General features: G+C 38.6%; 1 protein-coding gene across 1 annotated transcript in view; it reads left to right on the top strand.

Moving 5' to 3' along the window:
- Positions 1–2,372, top strand: part of LOC122645979 (CSC1-like protein At1g32090) — an 83,505-nt gene extending 81,133 nt beyond the window's left edge. Inside the window, exon 11 of the mRNA XM_043839422.1 lies at positions 2,006–2,372. Coding sequence (XP_043695357.1) covers positions 2,006–2,233 — 228 coding nt within the window. The 3' untranslated portion in view covers positions 2,234–2,372. The remainder of the gene's footprint in view (positions 1–2,005) is intronic.
- The last annotated feature ends 21,915 nt before the right edge of the window (positions 2,373–24,287 follow it).

Below are 24,287 nucleotides of genomic sequence, written 5' to 3'. Positions count from 1 at the left end.
TAAAAAATGCATTTCTTTTTTGTTATCTTGAGGAATCCTATATATGGAGTAACCTCCAAGGTTTGTTGCTTTAGGGGAGAATGTGTCTAAGGTATGTCGTCTTCACAAGGCAATTTTTAGGCTGAAATAGTCTCCTTGCGGCCGTTTGATAACTTTAGTAAAGTTGTTGGTGGTTATGGGTTCACTCACTCAGTGCTTCTCTGATCACTCTATTTTTGTTCGTCATCGTGGGGATAAGGTTGTCATTATTGTTGTGTATGTTGATGATATTTAATGACTCTTCTGGCATTGAAGATGTCAAGGCATCTACACATGCATTTTCAGATGAAGGACTTGGGGATGCTAATGTACTTTTTAGGAATTGTAGTTGTTCATTGCAAGAAATGTGCAGTTTATCTCAGAGGAAATATGTTCTTCATCTTCTATCTAAGACTGGCATGTTGGGCTATAAGCAGATTGATAATCCTATGGATCCTAATCTGAAACTTGAGGCGTGTGCTGACAAATTTTTTGGATAAATGCCAATATAGAAGACTGATTGGAAACTTACTTATTTAACTATTACTCACCTTGATATTTCCTTTGCTTTGGAGTTATACAGTTTAAGGAGAATCTTAAATAGGCTCAGTAGGATGCTGTGTGCTGCATTCTAAGATAAAGGGGCTCCTGGGAAAGGTCTCGTCTACCAACGTCATGGTCACATAGATATTGTGGGTTATTCTGATGCTGATCAAGCTAGTGTTGCAGATGATCTCCGGTCAACTACTGGATATTGCATGTTTGTTGGTGGTAAACTTGTGACTTGGAGGAGTAAAAAACAGACTACTTTGGCTCGGTCAAGTGCAAAGGCCGAGTATAGAGCTATAGCACATACTACAACGGAATTGATGTGGTTGAAATCTCTTATTCAAGAATTGGGGTTCTCAGTTGATAAACCTATGAAGATGTATTGAGATAATCATGCTGTGATTTTTATTGCCAGTAATCCGTTCTTTCATGAGAGGACCAAGCAGATTGAGGTTGATTGTCACTTTATAAGAAATTCACTTATGCAAAAGCTGATTTCGACTCCATTTGTTAACTCCAACAATCAACTTTGTGATATGTTCAAGAAGGCGTTATTCCAGCCTACATTTCTTAGTGGTTGTTCCAAGCTAGGTATAGGAGATATAAATACTCCAGCTTGAGGGGGAGTGTTAAAAGTGTATCGTGGGGTTGTGGTCCATGGGTGTTCCATGAAGCTGTATACTATGGGATCATGTCTATTGTCTAAGTTGTAGTTAGTTATTATGTCTTTAGGTGTCTCCTATTGTGGTTAGGGTTAGGTAGTTATTTACTTTTATTTTGATTGGTCATTGTACTTGTATTAGGTCTTTGACTTTTAGTAGACATCCTACGAAGCGTCAGTGAATATTCTATATTAGATATAGCCAGTTCACGATAAGTGATTACTCTATCATTTCTGGCCTTCCTCCTCTCGGTTTCTTCTCTCTTCACCTTGTCTTCCTCTTCTTCCTCTCTCTCTATTGCTGGTCTATCTCTGAAATTATTACAGAAACATTCAGGCCCAGAGGTTAGTGATCTGAAAAGTTGGATCATCCGGCCATGTGACCTCTGTGTGGTCTGGAAAGTCGAGTCATTCAAGCTGGCATGAAATGGCTTCATTATTCATTTAGTAATTGCTTTAACCTTTACAATCTGGAATTTGTTTATGCTATGATTTTTGTTTTGGTTAAGGATAACCATTCATTCATCAAGGAGGCAAAAATTTTTATCATTCACCATTAGGCATCAAGATTGTTGGACTTTCCTTACTTTAAAGAATTTTAAGGTTACTTCTCATGTGCTTTAGTGCGAATTCCTAGTTTACTTGTACGATACCGTTGATGACATTTCTCCTTTAACACAGTTGATAGGGTTTTTCTGGGTGGCCTTTTAACTTTTTCTAAAAATGGTATTGTGCATTGTACTTGAATTTCTTGCTTTTTCTTTTATATTTTTCCAGGAAGCTATGGCAAAGGACATGTTGGAACGATCTTCAGAACCTAACCTCAATATTAAAGCTTACTTGGCTGATGCATACTTGCACCCGATTTTCCGGTCATTCGAGGAAGTTGAGCTGGTTGAAGTTAGAGTTGACAAGAACCAATCTCACATGTCAACACCCTCGATGAGTGAAATCAGTTCCCCTTCACCACCCCATTATGTGTACAATTATGATTTCGAGCCATGAATTATTGCTGTGCATGCTTTACGAAAGTCTTGAGCTATATTGTTAGCCACTCAATCCCTTTTCCTCAGGGTATATTCATTCTAATTGTAAATTTTTATTCTAGTGTAAATGATTGATGGACCTTTACATTAACTAAAAAGTCATTTGGTAATCTCTTGTTCTATTTTATTTTCTTGAACTTGCAATCTATAATATTCTGATTATTTATACACTGCAAGTAATTTCATCAACCTTGTTACATCTATGTCATGAGCACATCTTTGACACTGAAAGCACTTCAGTATTTGACATTGTATTACTTTGCAGCTATTGACTGTCTGCTACAGAATAGATGAATTGGTTTTTGAGATCCCTGGGTCAAATTCCACCTGCCTTGGATCTTAGTCATCCTAGAGATGTCTGTTGTGCAAATTGGTTTGTTTCCCACAGTAGTATGCTTCTTCAGAAGAGATGGAAAGGAAGGAGAGTTGCTGAGTTGCTGATTTGTTTCCCAAAGCCTATTGCATCTTTTGATGTGCCTTACGGAACCAGAATCTCGAGCCTGTTCCAATTTGGCCAAAGCTTGATTCAAGTCAGTTCATTCACAGCCGTAAAGCGGAGTCTAATTAGCACAAAGCATCATTTCAACCCTAAAATTTTACAAAGGTTGGGGGGTTGGAGGAGACAATGTTCCCCATGCTTATATGTTATTGCTGTAGGTGGTGAGGCTGTGAGATGGTCTTCTACTGTCTCACATATCAAGGTCCATTGAGCCTAGAAGCTGAAACCCAGGGCTCATTGATGCTCCACAAGCTGCAGCATAGGTGGCAAAAGTAGGCAGGGTGGTTGAGGGCTAAGCTGAGCTGCAAGAGGCACTGCAACTATGGGTTGGGAAAGGCAGAAGGATGGGGGAACTGAGAAGTCTGAGTTAGATAACTAGTTGTCTCCATGTCTGTAGGAGGTTCATAGGTTATCCGTAGTTTTAGAAACTGGACCGGACTAGCGGTCAAACCAAAAACCGGAACCGCTCCTATTTCACTCGAGTCTCCACCATGGACTCTCTCAAAAACTGGGCGAAAATAGTCCGGTTCGTGTGGTTTTCTGTGACCTGCTCAAAAATGGGAGGTTGGTTTGATTACAAATCATATTTCTAGAAACATTAAAATTCTTTAAATAATTATAAAATATAAATAATCATATTTTGTATTTGTACATCTCTTCTTATCCCTTCCCAAAACCTCATGGCAAGGGCCGGTCACCACCTTTCCCTCATTCCTGCCGTTTACCACATTCTAATGCCGGTGAAGATCACTTTTTAGAAAGTATACCATGCTTTTATTTTTCAACTATGACTTTGAACAGAGTGGATTGGAGGGTGAGGATCCATATAGCCAACCCCATTTAATTGTGATAAGTCTCAGTTGTTGTTATACTATGCTTTATTTATTTTTTTCCTACCTGATCCAATGAGAATCTGTGGAAGGCATTAGTAGAGTTCAGAGGGTGTCAAAATAAAATTGAAATCGTTTACCGAAATTGAATTGAACCGTTTAATAAATGGTTCGATTATGGTTTCAAAATTGAGGTCGTTTAGTTAAATGGTTTGAATCGAATCGAACCGAACCGTCTAACACTCTTAAATGTACATAAATGTGGCAAGAATCAAACACAAACCGATTACTGAACCGTTTAAAATTGAAACCGTGAAACCGTTTAATAAATGGTTCGGTTACAGTTATGGTTTAAAAAATGAGACTATTTGAATTGAACCGAACCGTTTAACACCCGTAAAGTAGAATTGGAGAAATCAATTAGTCAACTCAAGAGAATTGGCAAGCAAGGGAAGAAATGAGACCAGACTATGACACTCTGACACAATAGCTAATGAAGCTTTGCCTCATCTATTTTTCTCAATAAACCCCTCTCCTCCTCCTCCCTCCCCCCCAACACAAAAAAAAAAAAAAAAATCAAGTGCAAGTAGGTTAGACTGCCTAATAACAAAATAAAATATGGGGGAGAGTTTTCTGTTCGGGAGCGTGACTGCTGTGCCAACATAGGACCAATGAAAACGCACACAGAAGCATCAATAGTGGTGGCATTTACGCTTTTCATGGGGGGCGACAACGTCATTTCATGGGGTCTGTGTTTGGACGCAGGAGCCACCCTCCCCTACAGGCTCCTTGTTCCCATAAAACATTAATTAAATAATGTGAGTGACAAGGACGTTATTTGAATCTTTGGTTTTTATTACTAATCCAACTCTTTGAATCTTAAATAAATTTCCTAATTTCATGTTAACTAGAGAAAAGAACATATATTATTGGACCGAGTTTTCCTTCTGCCATAGTTTATGGGAATCCATTTGCTATGGGCTGAGGATGGGTACTAGTGGGTATTGGGGGTATTTTGAGAATATACTAAAAACCTATAGTGTTCTATGAACCCTATGATATTAGCTGAAACTTCACCGGGCTGAGAAGGAAAACTTTGTCCTACATAATTTGTTATCTAGACTTCAAGTTTCAAAATCATTATTTTTCTTACATATGTCAGGTAGTTACAAGTGGGAAAATCATGTCCTCCAGTCCCCTTCGTGGTCAAGTTCCCCAGTCCAACTAATAGGAGGGGGGTGGACCCACCCGGGCAGAGTGTCCAAGTAGGGGTAGGGTGATCATTGCACCTCCTTGTTAGGGGGACGAGGGAATTGGGACGGGCAGGGAACTAAAAGGGATAAAGATCCTTACGAGTGAGATAGAAAACTATTATAGTTTTCCTAAGAATTGGATTATCTTGATCGATAAAATATCTAGTCTTGTGATAGCTTTGTTGGCCTGCTAATATTTTATGAGTATAAGATGTAAAATTTTGTCAACAACTTCGAGCTCACCTGGTTATGATGAAACTTAACGATCAAGATTTTAGCATTAATACATTTTGGATTAAACTACGCTTGGCCTGATTCCTCAAAAGGTTGATACATAGGCGGCTTGAAAAAAAATACAAAAAGCTAAGTCAATACAAGATTAAAGAAAAAGGATCATCACCCATATAATCTCAAAGATCTTGTTTCCCTCTATTCTCCAAGTTGGAATCTTTTCCGGTCTTGATACGTCGGATTCCCCGACCACTAACTCTATCATTATTCCCTCCAATTAACATAAATCTTTTGTCTCATCTGGAATACCTTATCATCTAGTGTCTGGAACCGGTGTATGTTGCCAAAAGCTCCGTCAATTATATACGGTTTGGCAAGTTATATTGCAAAGCGGCCCCCCCCCCAAAAAAAAAAATTGAAAAAAAGAATTCTCTTTTTGAAAGGCAGGCCTCTAATACAAGATCAGTTCAGCTAGCAAACCTTCATTGGAATGATTCTACTACAACAGAGTCAAAAGCAAGGTCAAGTATGGAGGCAAGGATCCGACTCCTCTACTTCCCTAATTGCTACTTCCATATTACTTCCAAAACTCCTAAGTGCGCCACGAGTACTAACAGCCATCCAACTGCTCCTGTTACTAAAATTCAAAAATTTTTGAAAAACCGATGACACCTCTTTGAACCAACTTAAATCCCAAAACCAAACCCACAAATTGAACCTAACTGAACCAGATTTCAACTCAAACAAAACCCTTCTCTAACTGAACCAATCTCACTCATGACCATTTCACTTAGTGCGCGTTTGGTAACGATTCCGTTCTGAGAACGGCTTTCTTCGATAAAATGATCTTTTTCTGTTTCTTCTTTGAAAGATCATTTTTGTCCTACTGTTGGGCGTTTGGTAGACCTGTTCTTAAACTGTTCTCGGGATCATTCCTAAACCAAATGGTGTTTGATAAAACATGGTCTGGGACAGAAATTTAAAACTATTTTCATTATTTACATAAATGCCACTATGTTTTTCCTCACCAGTCAGTCTCCTAATTTAATACTATTGCCCATATTTATATAAATGTCAATATATTTTACATCACCAATTTCATCAATATCCATTTGACTCCTAAATAAACAGTAACAAAAATTTAAAGTTTTATATCACTAGTCTCCTAATAATTAAAATATTGCATCATAAAGATTAGAAATCAAAGTCAACTGAATTTCAAATATTACAGACTATGTCCATTAATGATAGTAATTAAATAACAACCACTTAAATTGGAGCAAGCCGATGTTTTCTAGCCAACACGTTTGTAAGTCGGTTCCTAATATCGTTCATCTGTCTGGCTTGTTCCCTTTGACTCAATGATGAGGGTCCATTATACTCTTCAGGAGGTGGGTTTAACTCATCAGGATCTGGTTCAGCTTCATCTCCACCAAGTTTGGAAAAATCTTTATCTAATTTTTGTTCATCTCTAATGTAGTTATGCAAACCACAACATGCAATGACAATGTTTCCTTGGGTCTTCACAAAAAAATGATGCATCTGTCTTAAAAGCAAGAATTTGTTTTTGAGAACTCCAAATGTACGTTCAATGACATTCCTCAAAGAGGAATGCCTGTAGTTGAACAATTCTCTAGCTGTTCTTGGAGTTCTTCCCGCACCTCTATAATCTGGAAGATGATATCTCTCACCTCTGAACGGTGTCAAATATCCTGTTTGATTCGCATAACCAGAGTCTACAACGTAATATTTGCCTACCAAACAAAATTACAATTAAAGTGATATATAATATGCATCAAAATATTCTATTTACCCTTTAACTGTATAAATAGTCACCTGGAGGTGGATGAGAGAAGTTAAAACTTGGATTAGTTCTTGCTGATTCAAAGACCCGACAATCATTAGCACTACCTTCCCAGCCAACATTCACAAATGTGAAGCGCATGTCAAAAGAACAAGCACACATGACATTTTGTGTTGTAATTCCTTTTCGATTTCGATATCGTGTTTGATCTTCCATCGGTACAATAGCATGGATATGAGTGCCATTGATGGCACCAATGCAATCCTATAGACATAAATCATTATTAATTTAGCTCAGTAAGCAAATATACATAGTTGAATATGTAATTGAAACATTCAATTTTGATTACCTTGAAATAAGGATAGTATTTTGGGTTTGCTTCAATCTCAATAGGGATTCGATTGAATCTTGGTGGCCTGATTCTTTCCTTAGCTAATTTACGCATAGCTAGCAATACCATGTTGAAGATTCGGCTAATTGTTTCGCCAGAATGCTGAAATCTCTCTTGCACATCTCTATTACTTGCTCCCTTTCCTACTGTGAACAAGAACATTGCTATCTGTTCATCTACCCTAATATACCGAGTATCATTCAACCAACCCCTATTAACCATTAGACTACATAGGTTAACGAATACATGCCGTTCCATCCTATATTCTTGGTAACATCTATCAGAATGGCCATTCAATATCTCATTTACCATCATTGACCCCCGAAAAATACTATCCCTACATGGTTCTCTAGTATTGAGTGACGCTGCGGCCAATAATGTCACATACATAGTGATGATCATATCATCATCATCATCATTGGATGCCATAACTGTAAAATGTATGACAACAATCAAAATGTATGAAACAATCAACTATTTTTCAGCCAATTACATAAGTAAAACAATCAATTATAGGACTACGTCATCAACATGGAAAAACAGTAGAAAATAAACATATAGAATGGAGATCCATCCTAAATTGTTGATCAAAACAAACAAAACTTCATCCTTCAAAACTTAAAATATAGAAATTGTTTAACATAACCATTCACCAACACATAAAAACACAAGATTGTTTTTCCTAACAAACACAAAAACAAAAACAAAAAACAAAACAAACACATCAAAACAGCAACAAGTTTTTTGGACTGAAGATCAATCATCTAACATTTTAAGAAACCACTGCCTTCTCTTAGGAAGCGTTGCATAGAATGACATCCTCCAGTTTGGGTCGTCCCACATACGATGGATAGCCTTGAAGTACAATTCCCTTGACAAGTCTGGCATTGAATCCAGCAAAGCTTGACAACCAACTACACTATGGTCAACAACAGTTGGTTGACTATCAACTCCACTATGGGCACTTCCAGTAGGTTGGTTGGATCGTGGTGGAGATGTAACTTCAGCACTTAAACCCTGCCCCATCCTCCAAGCACAAAACTTGTCTAAAGTCCTGAATGAGTTGGACATATCTGCAGTTAAACTCCTCTTCCTACGGCCAGTGGGTGTCTTATCAAGCTTGTGTTTGGCAGGACGATAATCCTCTGTCTCATCTATATCATCAAAACCTAGGCCCACAGGTGTTAAAGGATCAGGTGTCTGTTGACCATCATTTGCAGGATCTTTGGTCAGAGTCATATCAATAATATCATTAGTGTTGCAGTCGCTACCATCCCCACGTGCCTATGAATCCCCAAAGATCACCTGCAACTCAGGCCAATGTGGTAATCCATTCTTCTTGAATTTGGCCCACTTTGGGTTTGCCTGAATAGTTTATGATAACACATTAGACTCATCAGTTATAAATATAGAAATTATCACATATTAATGTTGCTGTTTACCTGTATAGCCATTGTCCATACGGTTTCATTGTCAGCTGTGGCCGTTTTGGTGATTGGATTCCACCCAAAACCCGTAGTGTCTAGTAATTTCTTGAAATTGCTATAGTCTGTACGCATCTTACACATCTTATTGCGTAATTGCTCCCTGGTGAATGGACGACCTACGGTAGCCTTTAGACGGATATTAGCCATCTCTGACCTGACAATGTTAAGAAAATATAGAAATTATAAAAACAATAGGATATCATGGGTTTAAGGCTATAGTTGTTCAAAAACCTCAACAAGTCTTATAGCCCTAATCAAGGACAATGCTCACTCAACAACTAACCCTTCTTCACATCTCCTTCCACTCAAAAGCTCCAATAAAACTACTCCAAACCCATAAACATCACTTGCCTTACAAACTCCCCCTCCTTCTTTCCAATACTCAGCATTTGATTTGGATCAGTTCACTTAGAAGAATCAAGTAGTATAGTTTGAAAGAAAACCAACAATGCACTTGGGAGGTATAGCCATTGCCCTTACTGAATGTAAGTTGGTCCCCTGGCTGAAAACTTGGGATACAAAACATTGTAACAGAACTAGCGAAGAATTGAGGAATATATTATGCTGCTTGATAATGCAATTCAGGAATGCATATAACTTCTTTTTTGGTTTTGACAGGTGGCTTTTATTGGCTGAGATAATAATCTAATGCCATGGAGGAAGAAACAGAGTTTATTCAAACTTGAAAAGTGTGAAATTATAGAGCATACTGTGCAATACAAGACATTCATGTGCACAAAACTTGTGAAATTACAGACCATAATACAAGACATTCATGTGCACCATACTGTGCAATACAAGACATTCATGTGCACAAAACTTGTGAAATTACAGACCATACTGTGCAATACAAGACATTCAGGTGCACAAAACTTGACTTCCATGTTTCATTATTATCAATACTTTCTCATATTGTATATTTCTGCCCCCTTTTTTTTTTTTTTTTAGTGGAAGTGTACGGAATTTGAAATTATCAAATTGAATATTGAATTATTGTCCCCTTCTTTCCTTCCCCTTCCCCCCCCCCCTTCCCTTCCTTGCTTTTTCTCTGCTTTCACGTGACATAAATGATAAATGCTGAATCTTCCAGAAGATTATTTCAATTATTTTTAAGTTAATCAAAAGTAGAATTTTAATATCTTCTCACAAGTTACAGCTATGAGGTGGGTTTCCATTTTGACTACCAGGGCCATCAAGGGCCAAGATAGACCTGAACCTTAAATTAATGGGGTCCATCTTTTTTCTAAGATAAATATATCTCTATACAGGCTAATATTTTCTATTTTTATAAACCAAAGTTGCAATACAGAAGTGGGGTAATCCAAACAAAGATAATAGGTTCTGAAAAGTGATTTCACAACAAACAGAGGTAATAGCATTACAAAATTGTTCTGAAATCCAAACTTGAGATCCAAAGCCATTAAATAATAGGTGTGATGGTTCGGTTTGAGACTTCAAAGAACTATTTTATAGTTTACAGCTCCAAAATTTCACAACAAAAAAATGTAAACCAAGGGCTAAACAAACAAAACTCATACACACACAAAGATCCATTGATACAGAGCTACAGAAAATCGTGGGAAAACAAGGGCTACCTGCCAGGGGAGTTGAAACGCAGGGCTACTAAAAAAAGGGAAAATACAAATCTAAAAATAATAATGAAGGGCAAAAACAAATTTATAAAAGAAGAAGTAGAAGCAGAAGAAGAACGAAGAAGAAGAAGAAGAAGAATACCTAAGATGCCCTTCTTCCTTGCAGTTGAACTGTATTTTTCCCTAGTGTAGTGGCCTTCCTCCTTGCGGCTGAACTGGAGATGCTCTTCCTCCTTGCTATTGAACTGTATTTTTCCCTAGTGCAGTGGCCTTCCTCCTTGCGGCTGAACTATTTTTTTCCCTAGTGCAGCAGCCTTCATTTTTTCAATCGTAGTGAAGCTTAAATATTTTATCAGGATTTCACGGACCAGCTTGCCCTAAAATTGATCTTGGGATTGAGATGTTTCTCCAAACCAATCTCCAGACCAACTTTGGTACCCGGTTCGTTCTTGGGAGTGAAAATCAGAATCAATTTTGCCAAACATTAGATTCCATTTTTCTGATCCCAAGACACTCCCGGGCTTGAAAAACAATTCCCGAGATTGTTACTCATCCCCATTTCATGTTGAACGAAGAAAAGCCCTAAACGGAAACGAAGTTGCAGAGACCTCTTCCATCGCTCCGCTCGCTTCATATGCTAGCTACCGAATGCAATCAGAAAATGGCTCCATCTTCGGCACATGAGAGCTCTTCCATGGCAGCCTGACAACATCGTTCCGCTCCCTTCTCCTCTTCTTCCGAAAATGTAGAGCAAATTGGTGCTCCTGTTCTTTCGAAAACTCAGAGCACATTAGAGGTCTTCCATGGTGCAGTGAAATGGGACGATCGAACTCAGCAACACCATCGCGCAGAACCTCCGTGAGGAATTCGACATTGACTCTTTCAGCAGCATCCTCCTCGGCAGGTATAATATTCTTATACACAAGAGATTTTGGACTCTGGATGGCTAATCCTTCTTTTGATAATAGTTCTTATTCTAGTGAGGGTATGGTTGGTTAAATGGAATTCATATTGTTCAAAAAACATTCCAATCTTTAATGAAAATAGAGCTTATACAAAACCCAACGGACGACGCAGAAGATGGAGGGGGTAGGCTTAACGACCTTGCTACTAAATTGAGCAATGGATAAAACAGGCTTGGCTGCTTTAAAGAGAGACATGACAAGCTTACCTCTCATGACACCTATCTGCTTACAATTCCCCTCCATATATTTTGTCTTTTAAACTCTTTAGAACTATGCCTTCTTCTATATCAACCAGATGAATGAATGAGTTCTTCAAACAAGGAGATATCCATATACATAGCAACTGGTTGATGTGGCAAGTACTGTGTAAATAACTATAAAACTTGAATTATAAGGTGAGTTTTTTATTTTTTGGATGCAGAATAAAGGGAAAGCATTGCAATGCTAAAATTGTATTTTATCTCTGATTCAGCTGAGCAATGGAATTGAAAAGAAGAGATTATGAAGATTATTACCCAGTTAATTATCTGAACAACTTTATTTCCATTGATGGAAGGTGTCCATGATAGTTAGAAATGATGGGATCATATCGATTTTAAAGGTCTAGGTAAATCTTCTTTGTTAAGGGGAAACTTGACTACTTTAATCATGTCAGTTATGGTGATTATGGTAATGTTGATATGAAGGCGATCTGATGTTCCACTCTGCCTAGATGAAGAACTACCTAACAATAACAGTTTGTCTTAATACCAGCCATTCCCTGATTAAGAAGAAGGTTACCTTCTCAAGGACATCTTTGGATATTTTGCATTAGTCTTGACCTGCGGTTGGGGCCTAATGGCTGCCGCCTAGTGTAATAGTTGGCTGAGGTTATTTCCTACATGTGTAGGGTATATTTGAGGATTTAGGGACTGTTATATTCCTTGCTTACTGCTGTTGACTTAATATGCATATACTGCTGAGTTACATCTAGAATTTGCCACTCCTTCGTTTTGTTTATAAGATCCTCCCCAACCTTTTGAACTTGAACCTTCTTAGGGCATCTCAATAACTCAATATATGTCTAGATGTCTATAGAGTGCCCATTCCTGACCCGCCAACAAACCATGGTAAATCTGTGGGGTGCAAACCAGAGACTTGACTCCAAAACCTGTCTTCACTTGTGGACTAACTACTATAAAAATATGCCTATCAAGAAAAAAACTTAAAGAAAAAGAGATGAGTTTTAGAATTTTGAGGTTGGTTTTGAAAGCAAGCATTTACTTACTTTGGTAGGTTTTTTAATGCATATGAAAGGAATTTATTATAAAACATGAGTATTTTCTTTCTTTTTGCATTGAGGGGGTAAAAATGACAAGAAACAATATAGTTTGTGTAGGTAGGTGACTCTTTAGCTCAAAAATGGAAGAGCACCTTGGATTTACCGAGGAGATGGTGGTTCGAATCCACCAAGAGTGATGCAACTAATAGGGTTGTGCTCCTCAAAAAGGAGAATGAGAAATCAGTACAAATAGAGGTGTGCTCCTCAAAAGGAAACAAGTACAAATAGGGTAGCATGGCTCTTGGTTATATACCAATCTATTCTAAATCTGCTCTCCTATGGAGTAGTGACCTTGTTCAGTTTCCCATTTGCGACAGAAGTATTCCATTGTTTAGTTCCATTGACAAATAACAAATTTGCAATATCTCTTCAAACATTACTTCCCAATAATTTACATGGTCCATATTTTGACCAACCTATAGACATAATTCCCTTATTTACATTATTCAAACGTCACTAAGCTATGTAATAATGATATTTCATTTTTGCGTGCTAATCATTAATATCTTTGATTTCTGTATGTGTTTTGCATCAGGTACCTTGCTGGAGAGTTACACTTTATATCTGTGTTCTTGTTAAATCACTAAGTCTGAAGTGCTACATGAAAGTGCCCTCTAACCTCATAAATTAATGCTCCATAGAGTAACTGGAGGGAGCAGCATAACATTGAATGCCCCATATGTTGTCCAATTGGTGTCAATACAGTGGATCGACTTTGTGAACTCCAAACAAGAAGGATAGACAGATCTTTGAAGCCTTGACTTGAAACATACAAATACTCTTAGACACCTCATCTAACTTCCCACTCAAAAGAACCAAGGACAACGAAAAACAAAAACTCCAACTACATTATTTCCATAACAGAATGGAGCAACCTCATTCTGTGGTGATTCTTATTCTCTATTTAATTCTTCTTTCCATCAACTATACAGATTAGTTAAACCTGTGCATGCTTTTACTCTCTATTTCAATTTTTGTTTTGCTGTCATTAGTCTATCTCTATCCTGTTTAGCTTCATAGCTTTTGTTCTACTTCTAGTTCTACTCTTAGGTTTTAGTTAATTTTGTGTTAAAGTTTCCATCAATAATTTCCACAGATTTTCTTAACCAGTATAGTCTTGGCGGAGTCGAACCGCCATCTCCTGGTATTATCCCAGGCGCTCTCCCTTTTTGAGCTAAAGACTAACCTACACAACCACACACCAGATTCTATTTGCTTGAAATGAATGAAAGAATTAAAATGAAACCCAAAAAATTAAACACAATAACCCTCTGCTGGAGGAGAGAAATAGTAGTAGGAAACACAAAATTGAACAGTCATTATAATTTTAAATTAAATATAAACAGTTAATATGAGACATTATTGAACTGTATCAAAGCTCAAGCTTGAATTCATTCAGCCAGCCTCAAACAGGAAGTGAAGAAAACAAAGATTAAAAACAGGATCGTGAGCTTTTGGTAATAAAATCACCAAAATGAAGAAACATGAAGAAAATAAAGACAGGAGAGCAGTCTTTTTGAGAAAAGAAGAAATAAAAAATCATTCCACAGTCCAACCAAATTCCATATTCCATCACACTAAATCCAGTGAAGCAATATTCCCAAAATTCGTAGAACATTACAAATTCGTGCAAGCAAACAACCAGGAATAGAACCCCAATACCAACCAACAAAAAAAGCAGGGGAAAAAAAAACAATGAGACATATACGTCTAGAAAAACCCTAGAAACTTAAGAAGCAAAACCCTTTCTTTCAGAAGAAAAACTGATCATAGATTAAAAAAAATAAGATAAAACCTGAAACTTATGAAGCAAAAATAAGAAGAAAAAAAAAGTGAATTTTTTTTCCTAATTATATCTCAGATTCAATCATTCAAATAGCCAACAACCATCCAAGGTGCTCTTCCATTTTAAAAAGAAAACTGCAGTACTTTTTCTTTTTGGGAAATAGTTGGATCAAACCTTTCTGTCGAGGAGGATGTTGCTGAAACAGTCAATGTCGAATTCCTCACGGAGGTTCTGCGCGATGGTGTTGCTCAGTTTGATCGTCCCATTTCACTGCGACATGGAAGACCTCTAATGTGCTCTGAGTTTTCGGAAGAAGAGGAGCACCAATTTGCTCTACGTTTTTGGAAGAAGAGGAGAAGGGAGCAGAGCGATGACGTCAGGCTGCCATGGAAGAGCTCTCATGTGCCGAAGATGGAGCCATTTTTCGATTGCATTCGGTAGCCAGCGAGCGGAGCGATGGAAGAGGTCTCTGCAACTTCGTTTCCGTTTAGGGCTTTTCTTCGTTCGAAATGAAATGGGGATGAGTAAGTGAAATGGTCATGACTCATGAGTGAGATTGGTTAGGTTAGAGAAGGATTTTGTTTGAGTTGAAATCTGGTTCGGTTGGGTTCAGTTTGTGGGTTTGGTTTTGGGGTTTAAGTTGGTTCAAAGTGGTGTCATTGGTTTTTCAAAAATTTTTGAATTTTAGTAACAGGAGCCATTGGATGGCTGTTAGTACACGTGGCGCACTTAGGAGTTTTGGAAGTAAGATGGAAGTAGCAATTAGGGAAATAGAGGAGTCGGATCCATGGAGGCAATGCTCAGATTTAAGTTCAAGGTTGTGAGTATAGATACTGAATGGCATACATGGACGGATATGTCATATGTCGTATGTGCCAGCACAAGAACCAAAAAGTTCCGAAGCAGACAAACACTCCATGGTATGGGAGGCCGTCCATACAAATGTTGAAATTCATCTATACAATCCACAAAGTCAAATCAGTAGTCACCCGTGCTGCCATCACTATTACCATCACCACTAGGGCTGCAACAGGGTTGGGTTGGGCCGGGCTTTATAGAACCCTAGCCCAACCCTAAGTCCCCTTAGCTGGACCCAGGCCCGACCCGACCCTGACTCAGGGCCAGAAAAATTCAACCCTGACCCGTCCTCAGGGTCGGGTCGGATCGACCCTAATTGGCTCTGATCATGGGGAGGGGGAAAGAAATGCATGGGTTGGAATGGGCAGGGAAAAACATTATTAATTTTACTTAAAATAACAATATAATAAATTATATTATAACACTTATTGTCTTCATATATAATATATTATATAAAGAAATGTAAGTGAAATTTAAAGTTTATAATGTATAAATTTTGTCAATATATATTTTATAGTATAACTTAAATTAGGGTTGGGCCGGGCCGGGCCAAGCTTAGCTCGAGGCCTCAACCCTAACCCGACCCGACCCTAACTCAGGGCCAAATATCTCAGCCCAAACCCTGTTCGGGCTCAGGGTGGGCCAGGGCGGGTTCGGGCCAACAGGGCCAAACTTGCACCCCTAATCACCACCATCTTCATTTAAATCTTGGATCGTACTCTCACTACATGAATATATTTGCATGTGTAACGTATTATTACCCTTGGGTAAGTTTAAAACTTACCATCTCATATGAACATATTAGATGTGTCATGGATTGCCATTATTATTGTTGTGGTTGGACCTCGGATTTTCAAAATTTCTTAGTGTAGTCTAGGGGTGTCAATGGGCCGGTTCGGGCTGGTTTCGGTTTGAGCTTTTCGGTTTCGGTGTGACTTTTATAGAAACTGAAACCAAACCATTAAGAAATATTCGGTTTCGGTGCGGTTTCGGTTTCGGTGCGGTTTGGTTTCGTGTCGATTTCGGTTTATGATAACGGGTTGATATCGGTTTGGATTCGGTTTGGTACCGGTTTTATATAACTAGTAAGATCCAGTTAGTGCTAATTTTTCTTCTCTTCTCTTTTAAGTACATAAAATATTTCAAATACAATGCATCTTTGTATCCTATGTCCTATGGCCTATGGATACAATTGGTTGGGTAATCACTAACAAAGGATATGAGATAAAGTGAGAAACTATCACAACACATTTAGGGGACAATGGGGCATTAGGCATTTACTAATTTACTCATTTATCAGGTTAGGTCGGTTCGGGCCTAACGGTTTGGGCTATCGGTGCACCGTCGGGCTAGTCCAAACCAAACCAAACCGTTTGCCTTTTTGGATTCACAAACCGAACCAAACCATTAAGAGTTCGGTCCAGTGTGGTTCGGGCTGGTTCGGGTTGGGTATTGACACCCCTAGTGTAGTCCCTAGTCGATCTTAGCTTTGGAGCAGGAAACACTTATCATCATGGCTTTGAGGTCAAGTCTATTCCAGGCTTATGTGTTGATATTGACTTACGCTGTTTTTTGTTCTTCTGTAAATTGTAGGTCTTTACATTTACCTGTCTCATGCTTGCTCATCGCATGGACCATTATTCTATACTTGCATTGTAACGATCCCATCCCAATGGACCATCCAAGGGGGCCCAATAACACTGGTGGCGTCCGGGATCGTTGACAGGGTGTTAATATAAAATATATTCATATCCATATCGTAAATGCGAATAAACATTATCAGAGAACATTAGTAGAAACATAAAGTAGGGATGAGATCAAAACCTTAAATATTCATCATATTCACAATACCATTATGTACATAGTGCCAACTATGCAAAATTACCCATAATAGATCCAAACCTAAAACCATGTCAAAGGGGGTAACACTGATGGCAAAATTATATTCAAAACCTTACTTATAGTCCATGACCTTACAAGATAAACCATACTGAGAACTTCATTAATTACATCAAGAGGTCTCAAGGACCATAACCTTCAGAATGAGAGCTTTATAAAATAGAAGTCAACTCTCAATCAAGCCTGTGCTGGATATGCAAGTCTTTTTTTTTATTTTTTATTTTTTTATCTTTGCTACCTTGCTCTATAACGTAAAAATTCATATATCGTAATATGAACTATAAAGCCCGGTGAGCATAATTAAACAATAGTGCTTACATGCACATCATGTACATAACTTTATTTTAGCATATGAGCATGATAAATCAGATTACATAACTAAAGATCATGGGTACATTCATCTTACATGTCATTTCATATCATTCATCACATATGTCATATCATCTGATGACCACAACTTCATAACTTCATCATGGTGTAAGCACATTGCATTCTTATGTCATATCATTCTTTACTTTATATTAAACATGAACATCTTTTTTTATTATTTTTACCTTTCTTATGCCTCGACGTCTCTCAAAGCACATGACAGCTCATCATGATTTCATAGATTGCGGTGCTGAAGCACATCTTTAAATATTATAGATCGCGATGCCAAAGCACATCCTTAGACATTTCCATGAATCACATGTTGTGCCAGGTAATAACTTGGTTATCTTTTACGATCATACTATTCATATTTTTCATACATATTGTTGGCGTGAAAAATCCAACACCTATACACAGGGGCACAACACACATGGCGGAGGTAGCGCGGGCGTGCCAGAGCCTTTGACGCAGGCCCAAACAGAACTAGAAACGGCCTGTCTTAGCTTCCAACCAGGATGAAATGGCCCGTTCTAACTTCAGACCGGGATGAAATGGCCTGTTCTAAATGACTAAACGGCTTGTTCTAACTTCCAGCCAGGCCAAAATGGCCTGTCCTGACTGGCGAAACAACTTGTTCTAAGAGGCCGGAACGACCTATTCTGACTTCTAACCAGGACGAGAAGGGGATCCTTCCATGCCTGAGTAGCTCTAAGGTCTTTTGGGTAAAAGCAAATCGCGATGGACAAAGCAAAGGAAGAAGATCGAAGATCAAATTGCTTACTTACAGTCAATATCTGATCAGAGTCATTACAATTTACGAAATTCGATATTGACGAGATTTACAACTTGATGTTTACAGTACAACTGTTCTACGACCAAATCGCATAATCTCACAGAAACGAATTTGATGAAGCTTCACAACTCTGCCAGCCATGGATTGATGGAGCTTGCAACTTGATGTTAATGGTCGCCTTCTAAAACACGGGCCAAAAGATAAGATTTTTGGAGTTTTTCTCCAAGCATCTCCCAAAAATGGTTTTGATGATGCTTCCACAACTCTGCCAGCCATGGACTGATGAAGTTTGCAACTTGATGACGATGGTTGTCTTCTGAAACACGGGCCCAAAGACATGGGTGCTAGAGTTATTCTCCAAGCAAGACCTACATGGATGTCCCTTGAAACACAAGCCAATGAGGCATTGGTGGCTAGAACCCAACTCTAGCAAAAATTACAGAGAAGGATGAAAGATTATATCCTGAAAGATAAAAAAGGAAAGGATAAAATAAAGATAAAGTGTAGGGTGTTTTGTTGATCTGTTGGATGATCCCCTTTCTTTTTGCTTGGCTTTGTCTTATATAGAAGATATTCATTTGGTAACTCCCATAACCAACACTTTCGCCTGCTTCCTTGTATTGGGACCACTTTCATTCTAAAGTGCTAATCTCCTGTGCCATGTGGCCATATGGGGTTTGTAACCTCCCACCATCTATAGTCATGGCGGGTCCCACTTTTCTACTTGGTTATTCAAATTTACAAGGGTAACTCTTTGATGGCAACGTGCAATGCACGGCCTTATGGCACATATAACTGAATCCCAATTTGTGGAATTTGGGTACAAGCAATGCTCCTCACAATCTCGTCTGAACGAGGCCACACGAGTTCGAATGGGATTGTGGATATGTTTTTATAGTCTCCATTTTGGCCTATTAATCGAAAATTGGTTCGGTCTATGAAACCCAACATAATATTTTAGTAACTAAAAATAGGGGTCGCAGGATTTGCCCCTCGAACACATCCAACAACAGGGGTAATCTCCTCAAGAAATCTTGTGGCTGTCAGCACCAATCCACTGGAACGGAAAATAAATCATGTGACTGCCACCTTCCTACCGAAAAACTTGGGCCATGAAGAAATGACACTAATTTCTTCATCGTTAAGGCATCTTCTTTGCCAAAAAAATCGGCATCTAGTTATGAGAGTATACGAGATGGAAGTAAAATTGAAGAAGTGGGATGTAGTTATGGTGGTTTAAGAAAAAATGGAGATAATGGTGGGGGTTAAGGAGTAAGTGGGTAGCATGTGAGAGGAGAGAGAGTGATAATGGGGAGATGAGAGATAGATGAGAGATTTTAGAAGAGATAAATGGAAATCGTGGAAGGCATGAGAGAGGGGAGAGGGAGAGATAATGGGGAGATGAGAGAGAATCTGATGGAGGACATGTGTCCCTTATTCTCTTTCTAATGATGGAAGGAAGAGAGAGAACCAATTTTATCTTCAACTACCCACGTCTCGTACTCCACTAAGCCAAGTAAATCGGCCTCTTGCTCTAAGTATACCTCAGATTTCCTATTTTTTCTCTTTTTTTTTGGTAACAACCTACTTTCTTGCAGAAGAAAGTGGCTATGCAACAGATTTCCGCCGCCGTCTCTGTTTTTTTTTTTTTAACAAACTGAATACCGAGTTGATCGATATGATACACACTTTACTCCGCTAGAAATGGAAATGAAGGACCATGACTCTGTGGCTTGGTGCCATGAAACGGTGAAGATCCTCTGGCTCTTGATTTCACACCCAATGGAAACTTCGATCCGACTTTATTTTGACTCTCCGATGGCATCATCGGTGAAACAAAATTTTAAAAAGAGAAACCACTGCTGCTTACATCAGGAATGTAAGAATCAACTTCAATTTAGGAAGGTAGGTGAAGCGTGACAGGTCACCCGATGCCAATGGTTTATCTCGGCCTTAATCGCAGGCACGATGGATTATCACAGCATCAACAGAAAGACTTGCCCCTTGCTTGGTAACATACCTTCCTCCTCGAACCACCCAAATTCTGCTGGATGTAAACCGTGCCCCTTGTCGATGGGCTACAGCCTCTCAGTGTTCATTGATAGCGAGAATTGCCTCTGGTTGAGCACATTCTCACTGCCTGATTTGGGAAAGGTTTCCCTTTATCAGCATTTCTTCTTCCTCGAACCATCATGATTTTGCTTTCTGGAGTCCCACCGGGCGTGCCAAAATGTGTTGGTGAAAAAATCCAACACCTACACACAGGGGCACAACACACATGGTGGAAGTAGCGCGGGTGTGCCAGGGCCTTTGACATAGGCCCAAACAGAACTGGAAACGGCCTGTCTTAGCTTCCAACCAGGATGAAACGATCCATTCTAACTTCAGATTGGGACAAAATGGTCTGTTCTAAATGACTAAATGGCCTGTTCTGCCAGGCCAAAATGGCCTATTCTGACTGGCGAACAGCCTGTTCCAAGAGGTCGGAAGCAGCCCATTTTGACTTCTGACCAGGACGAGAAGGGGATCCTTTCATGCCTGAGTAGCTCTAAGGTCTTTTGGGTAAAAGCAAATCGCGATGGACAAAGCAAAAGAAGAAGATCGAAGATCAAATTGTTTACTTGCAGTCAATATCCGATTGGAGTCATTATAACTTGCGAGATCCGACATTGGTGAGATTTACAACTTGACGGCTATAGTATAACTGTTCTACGACCACATCGCATAATCTCATAAAAATGAATCTGATGAAGCTTCACAACTTTGCCAACCATGGATTGATGGAGCTTTCAGCTTGATGTTAATGGTCGCCTTCTGAAACATGGGCCAAAAGACAAGATTGTTGGAGTTGTTCTCCAAGCATCTCCCAAAAACGATTTTGATGAAGCTTCCAAAACTTTGCCAACCCCGGATTGATGAAGTTTGCAACTTGACGATGATGGTTGTCTTCTGAAACACGGGCCAAAAGATATGGGTGCTGGAGTTATTCTCCAAGCAGGACCTATATGAATGCCCCTTGAAACACAAGCCAATGAGGCATTGGTGGCTGGAACCCAACTCTAGCAAAAATTACAGAGAAGGATGAAAGATTACATCCTGAAAGATAAAAAAGGAAGGGACAAAATAAAGATAAATTGGCGTGAAAAATCCAACACCTACACGCAGGGGCACAACGCACGTGGTGGAGGTAGTGTGGGCATGCTAGAGCCTTTGACGCAGGCCCAAACAAAACTGGAAATGGCCTGTCGTAGCTTCTAACCAGAACGAAATGGCCCGTTCTAACTTCAGACCGGGACGAAATGGCCTGTTCTAAATGACTAAACGGCCTGTTCTAACTTCCAGCTAGGCCAAAATGGCCTGTCCTAACTGGCGAAACAACGTACTCTAAGAGGCCAAAAATGGTCTGTTCTGACTTCTAACCAGGATGAGAAGGGGATCCTTCCATGCCTGAGTAGCTCTAAGGTCTTTTGGGTAAAAGCAAATCACGATGGACAAAGCAAAGGAAGAAGATCGAAGATCAAATTGCTTACTTGCAGTCAATATCCGATTGGAATCATTACAACTTGTGAAATCTGGCATTGATGAGATTTACAACTTGATGTTTACAGTACGATTGTTCTACGACCAAATCGCATAATCTCACAGAAACGAATTTGATGAAGCTTCACAACTCTGCCAGCCATGGATTGATGGAGCTTGCAACTTGATGTTAATGGTCGCCTTCTAAAACACGGGCCAAAAGATAAGATTTTTGGAGTTTTTCTCCAAGCATCTCCCAAAAATGGTTTTGATGATGCTTCCACAACTCTGCCAGCCACGGACTGATGAAGTTTGCAACTTGATGATGATGGTTGTCTTCTGAAACACGGGCCCAAAGACATGGGTGCTAGAGTTATTCTCCAAGCAAGACCTACATGGATGTCCCTTGAAACACAAGCCAATGAGGCATTGGTGGCTAGAACCCAACTCTAGCAAAAATTACAGAGAAGGATGAAAGATTACATCCTGAAAGATAAAAAAGGAAAGGATAAAATAAAGATAAAGTGCAGGGTGTTTTGTTGATCTGTTGGATGATCCCCTTTCTTTTTGCTTGGCTTTGTCTTATATAGAAGATATTCACTTGGTAACTCCCATAACCAACACTTCCACTTACTTCCTTGTATTGGGGCCACTTTCATTCCAAAGTGCTAATCTCCTATGCCATGTGGCCATATGGGGTTTGTAACCTCCCACCATCTATAGTCATGGCGGGTCCCACCTTTCCACTTGGTTATTCAAATTTAAAAGGGTAACTCTTTGATGGCAGTGTGCAATGCACGACCTTATGGCACATATAACCGAATCCCAATTTGTGTAATTTGGATACAAACACATATATTTTATAACTTTCATGTCACTTAGCATCTTAAGAAGTACTACATATTTAGTACATATGGCATACTAAGTTCATTTATTTGATAATACATCTTATATATAGCATTCATCATGGTATATTATTGCATAATAAGCATTAGCATATTCATTTCATCAATCATCAATAGCACTACACTTACTAGAACACTTGTTTAGTAATGCTACTTATCTTTCGATCGCTTTTCAAACACGTTACACTTGTCCTTCAAACTTTCAAACTTAAGCTTATTTTGAGTGGTCTTAAACATGACCAAAACTCCATATTACGGGGTACTTTTAGTGTTCGAAGACTGACCAAATTATAAAACGAAACCCCCAATTCTATTCCAAAAAAATCATCAATTTATTGTATGTTTTAGCTGCCGTTCGACCTGTACATCGATTGATAGTCACAGAATGTTTGTCAATCGATCTCGAGTTGATGAGCACTGCAACTGACACCTTCCGATCGATCGGGAATGTCGTGTTAGTCGACTGGTAGCTACAAAACTGCTGCTTTTTGATTACAGATGGGTTCTTAACCCAAATTTGTGGCTTTCATACCCAGATCAAATCTCACAAAATTCACCATACATTCATGCTTGAAAAATCATTTGGACACTGTACATGCATTCAATTAACCTCAATAGCATTTAGATTCAAAACCAAATAAAAAAACAAATGGTTTTTACCTTTTTCTTGGCTAAAACTCATGATTGGGCTCTTGAATCTCGAAAATACGTCAAACCATCATGGTTCTAGCATTAAAACAACATTAACAAGACATTCAAAAAATTAAAAACATAAATCTTTGCTTGGTTGCAAAATCAATTTGGTTCTAAGCTCTCTTACCATGAAAATATCTGAAAATCCTTAAAAAAAGGGGATTAATTTCTATTAGATTGTATTACCTAAAAAATACAACCAATAGCCATCATTAACAAGCTTTTCTAATATCAATCTATGAAACCAAAATATGATTTGACTTTTTATGGTGAAACCAAACGAAATTCAAAGCTTCTTTACCTCAAAATTCGTTGAATGAGTTCATCTTTTTATTCTATTGATTCAATCCTTTCATAAACACACTAATCTTTGATCATAAACTTTCAATCCATTGATTCCAACTCGATTCTTTCATCTTCAAACCATTTTCCTCTCTTCTCACTCTTTTATCCTAATTTGATAAAGTTGTGAAGAATCATTTGTTTGGAAAATAACCTCAACATAAGAAATATTTATAACCAGTGCATTCTTATAATATTAATGGTTTCTCAAAGGAATGCCCATAAAAGAAGGTCAATAATTATCATCCTAAATCTCTCAACCAATAGTAACCCACTATCAGGTATCTGGTTCATGTCTTTCGTATTATATCCTTGGATTCTTAGCCTATTAATGAACTAAACTAAGATCACTTAAATTGAACCAATTCATTGAACCAACATGAACCAACATTGAACCATAGTCATAATTGAACCCAAAACATAACATATCTACTTAGGTTGCAATAATACATATATTTATCATGAACTATAGTGTA

Source organism: Telopea speciosissima, chromosome 11 (genome assembly GCF_018873765.1).
Source record: "Telopea speciosissima isolate NSW1024214 ecotype Mountain lineage chromosome 11, Tspe_v1, whole genome shotgun sequence".
NCBI classification, from domain to species: Eukaryota; Viridiplantae; Streptophyta; class Magnoliopsida; order Proteales; family Proteaceae; genus Telopea; species Telopea speciosissima.
The sequence above is the reverse complement of the archived record's forward strand: the minus strand, read 5'-3'. Positions and strand labels throughout refer to the sequence as shown.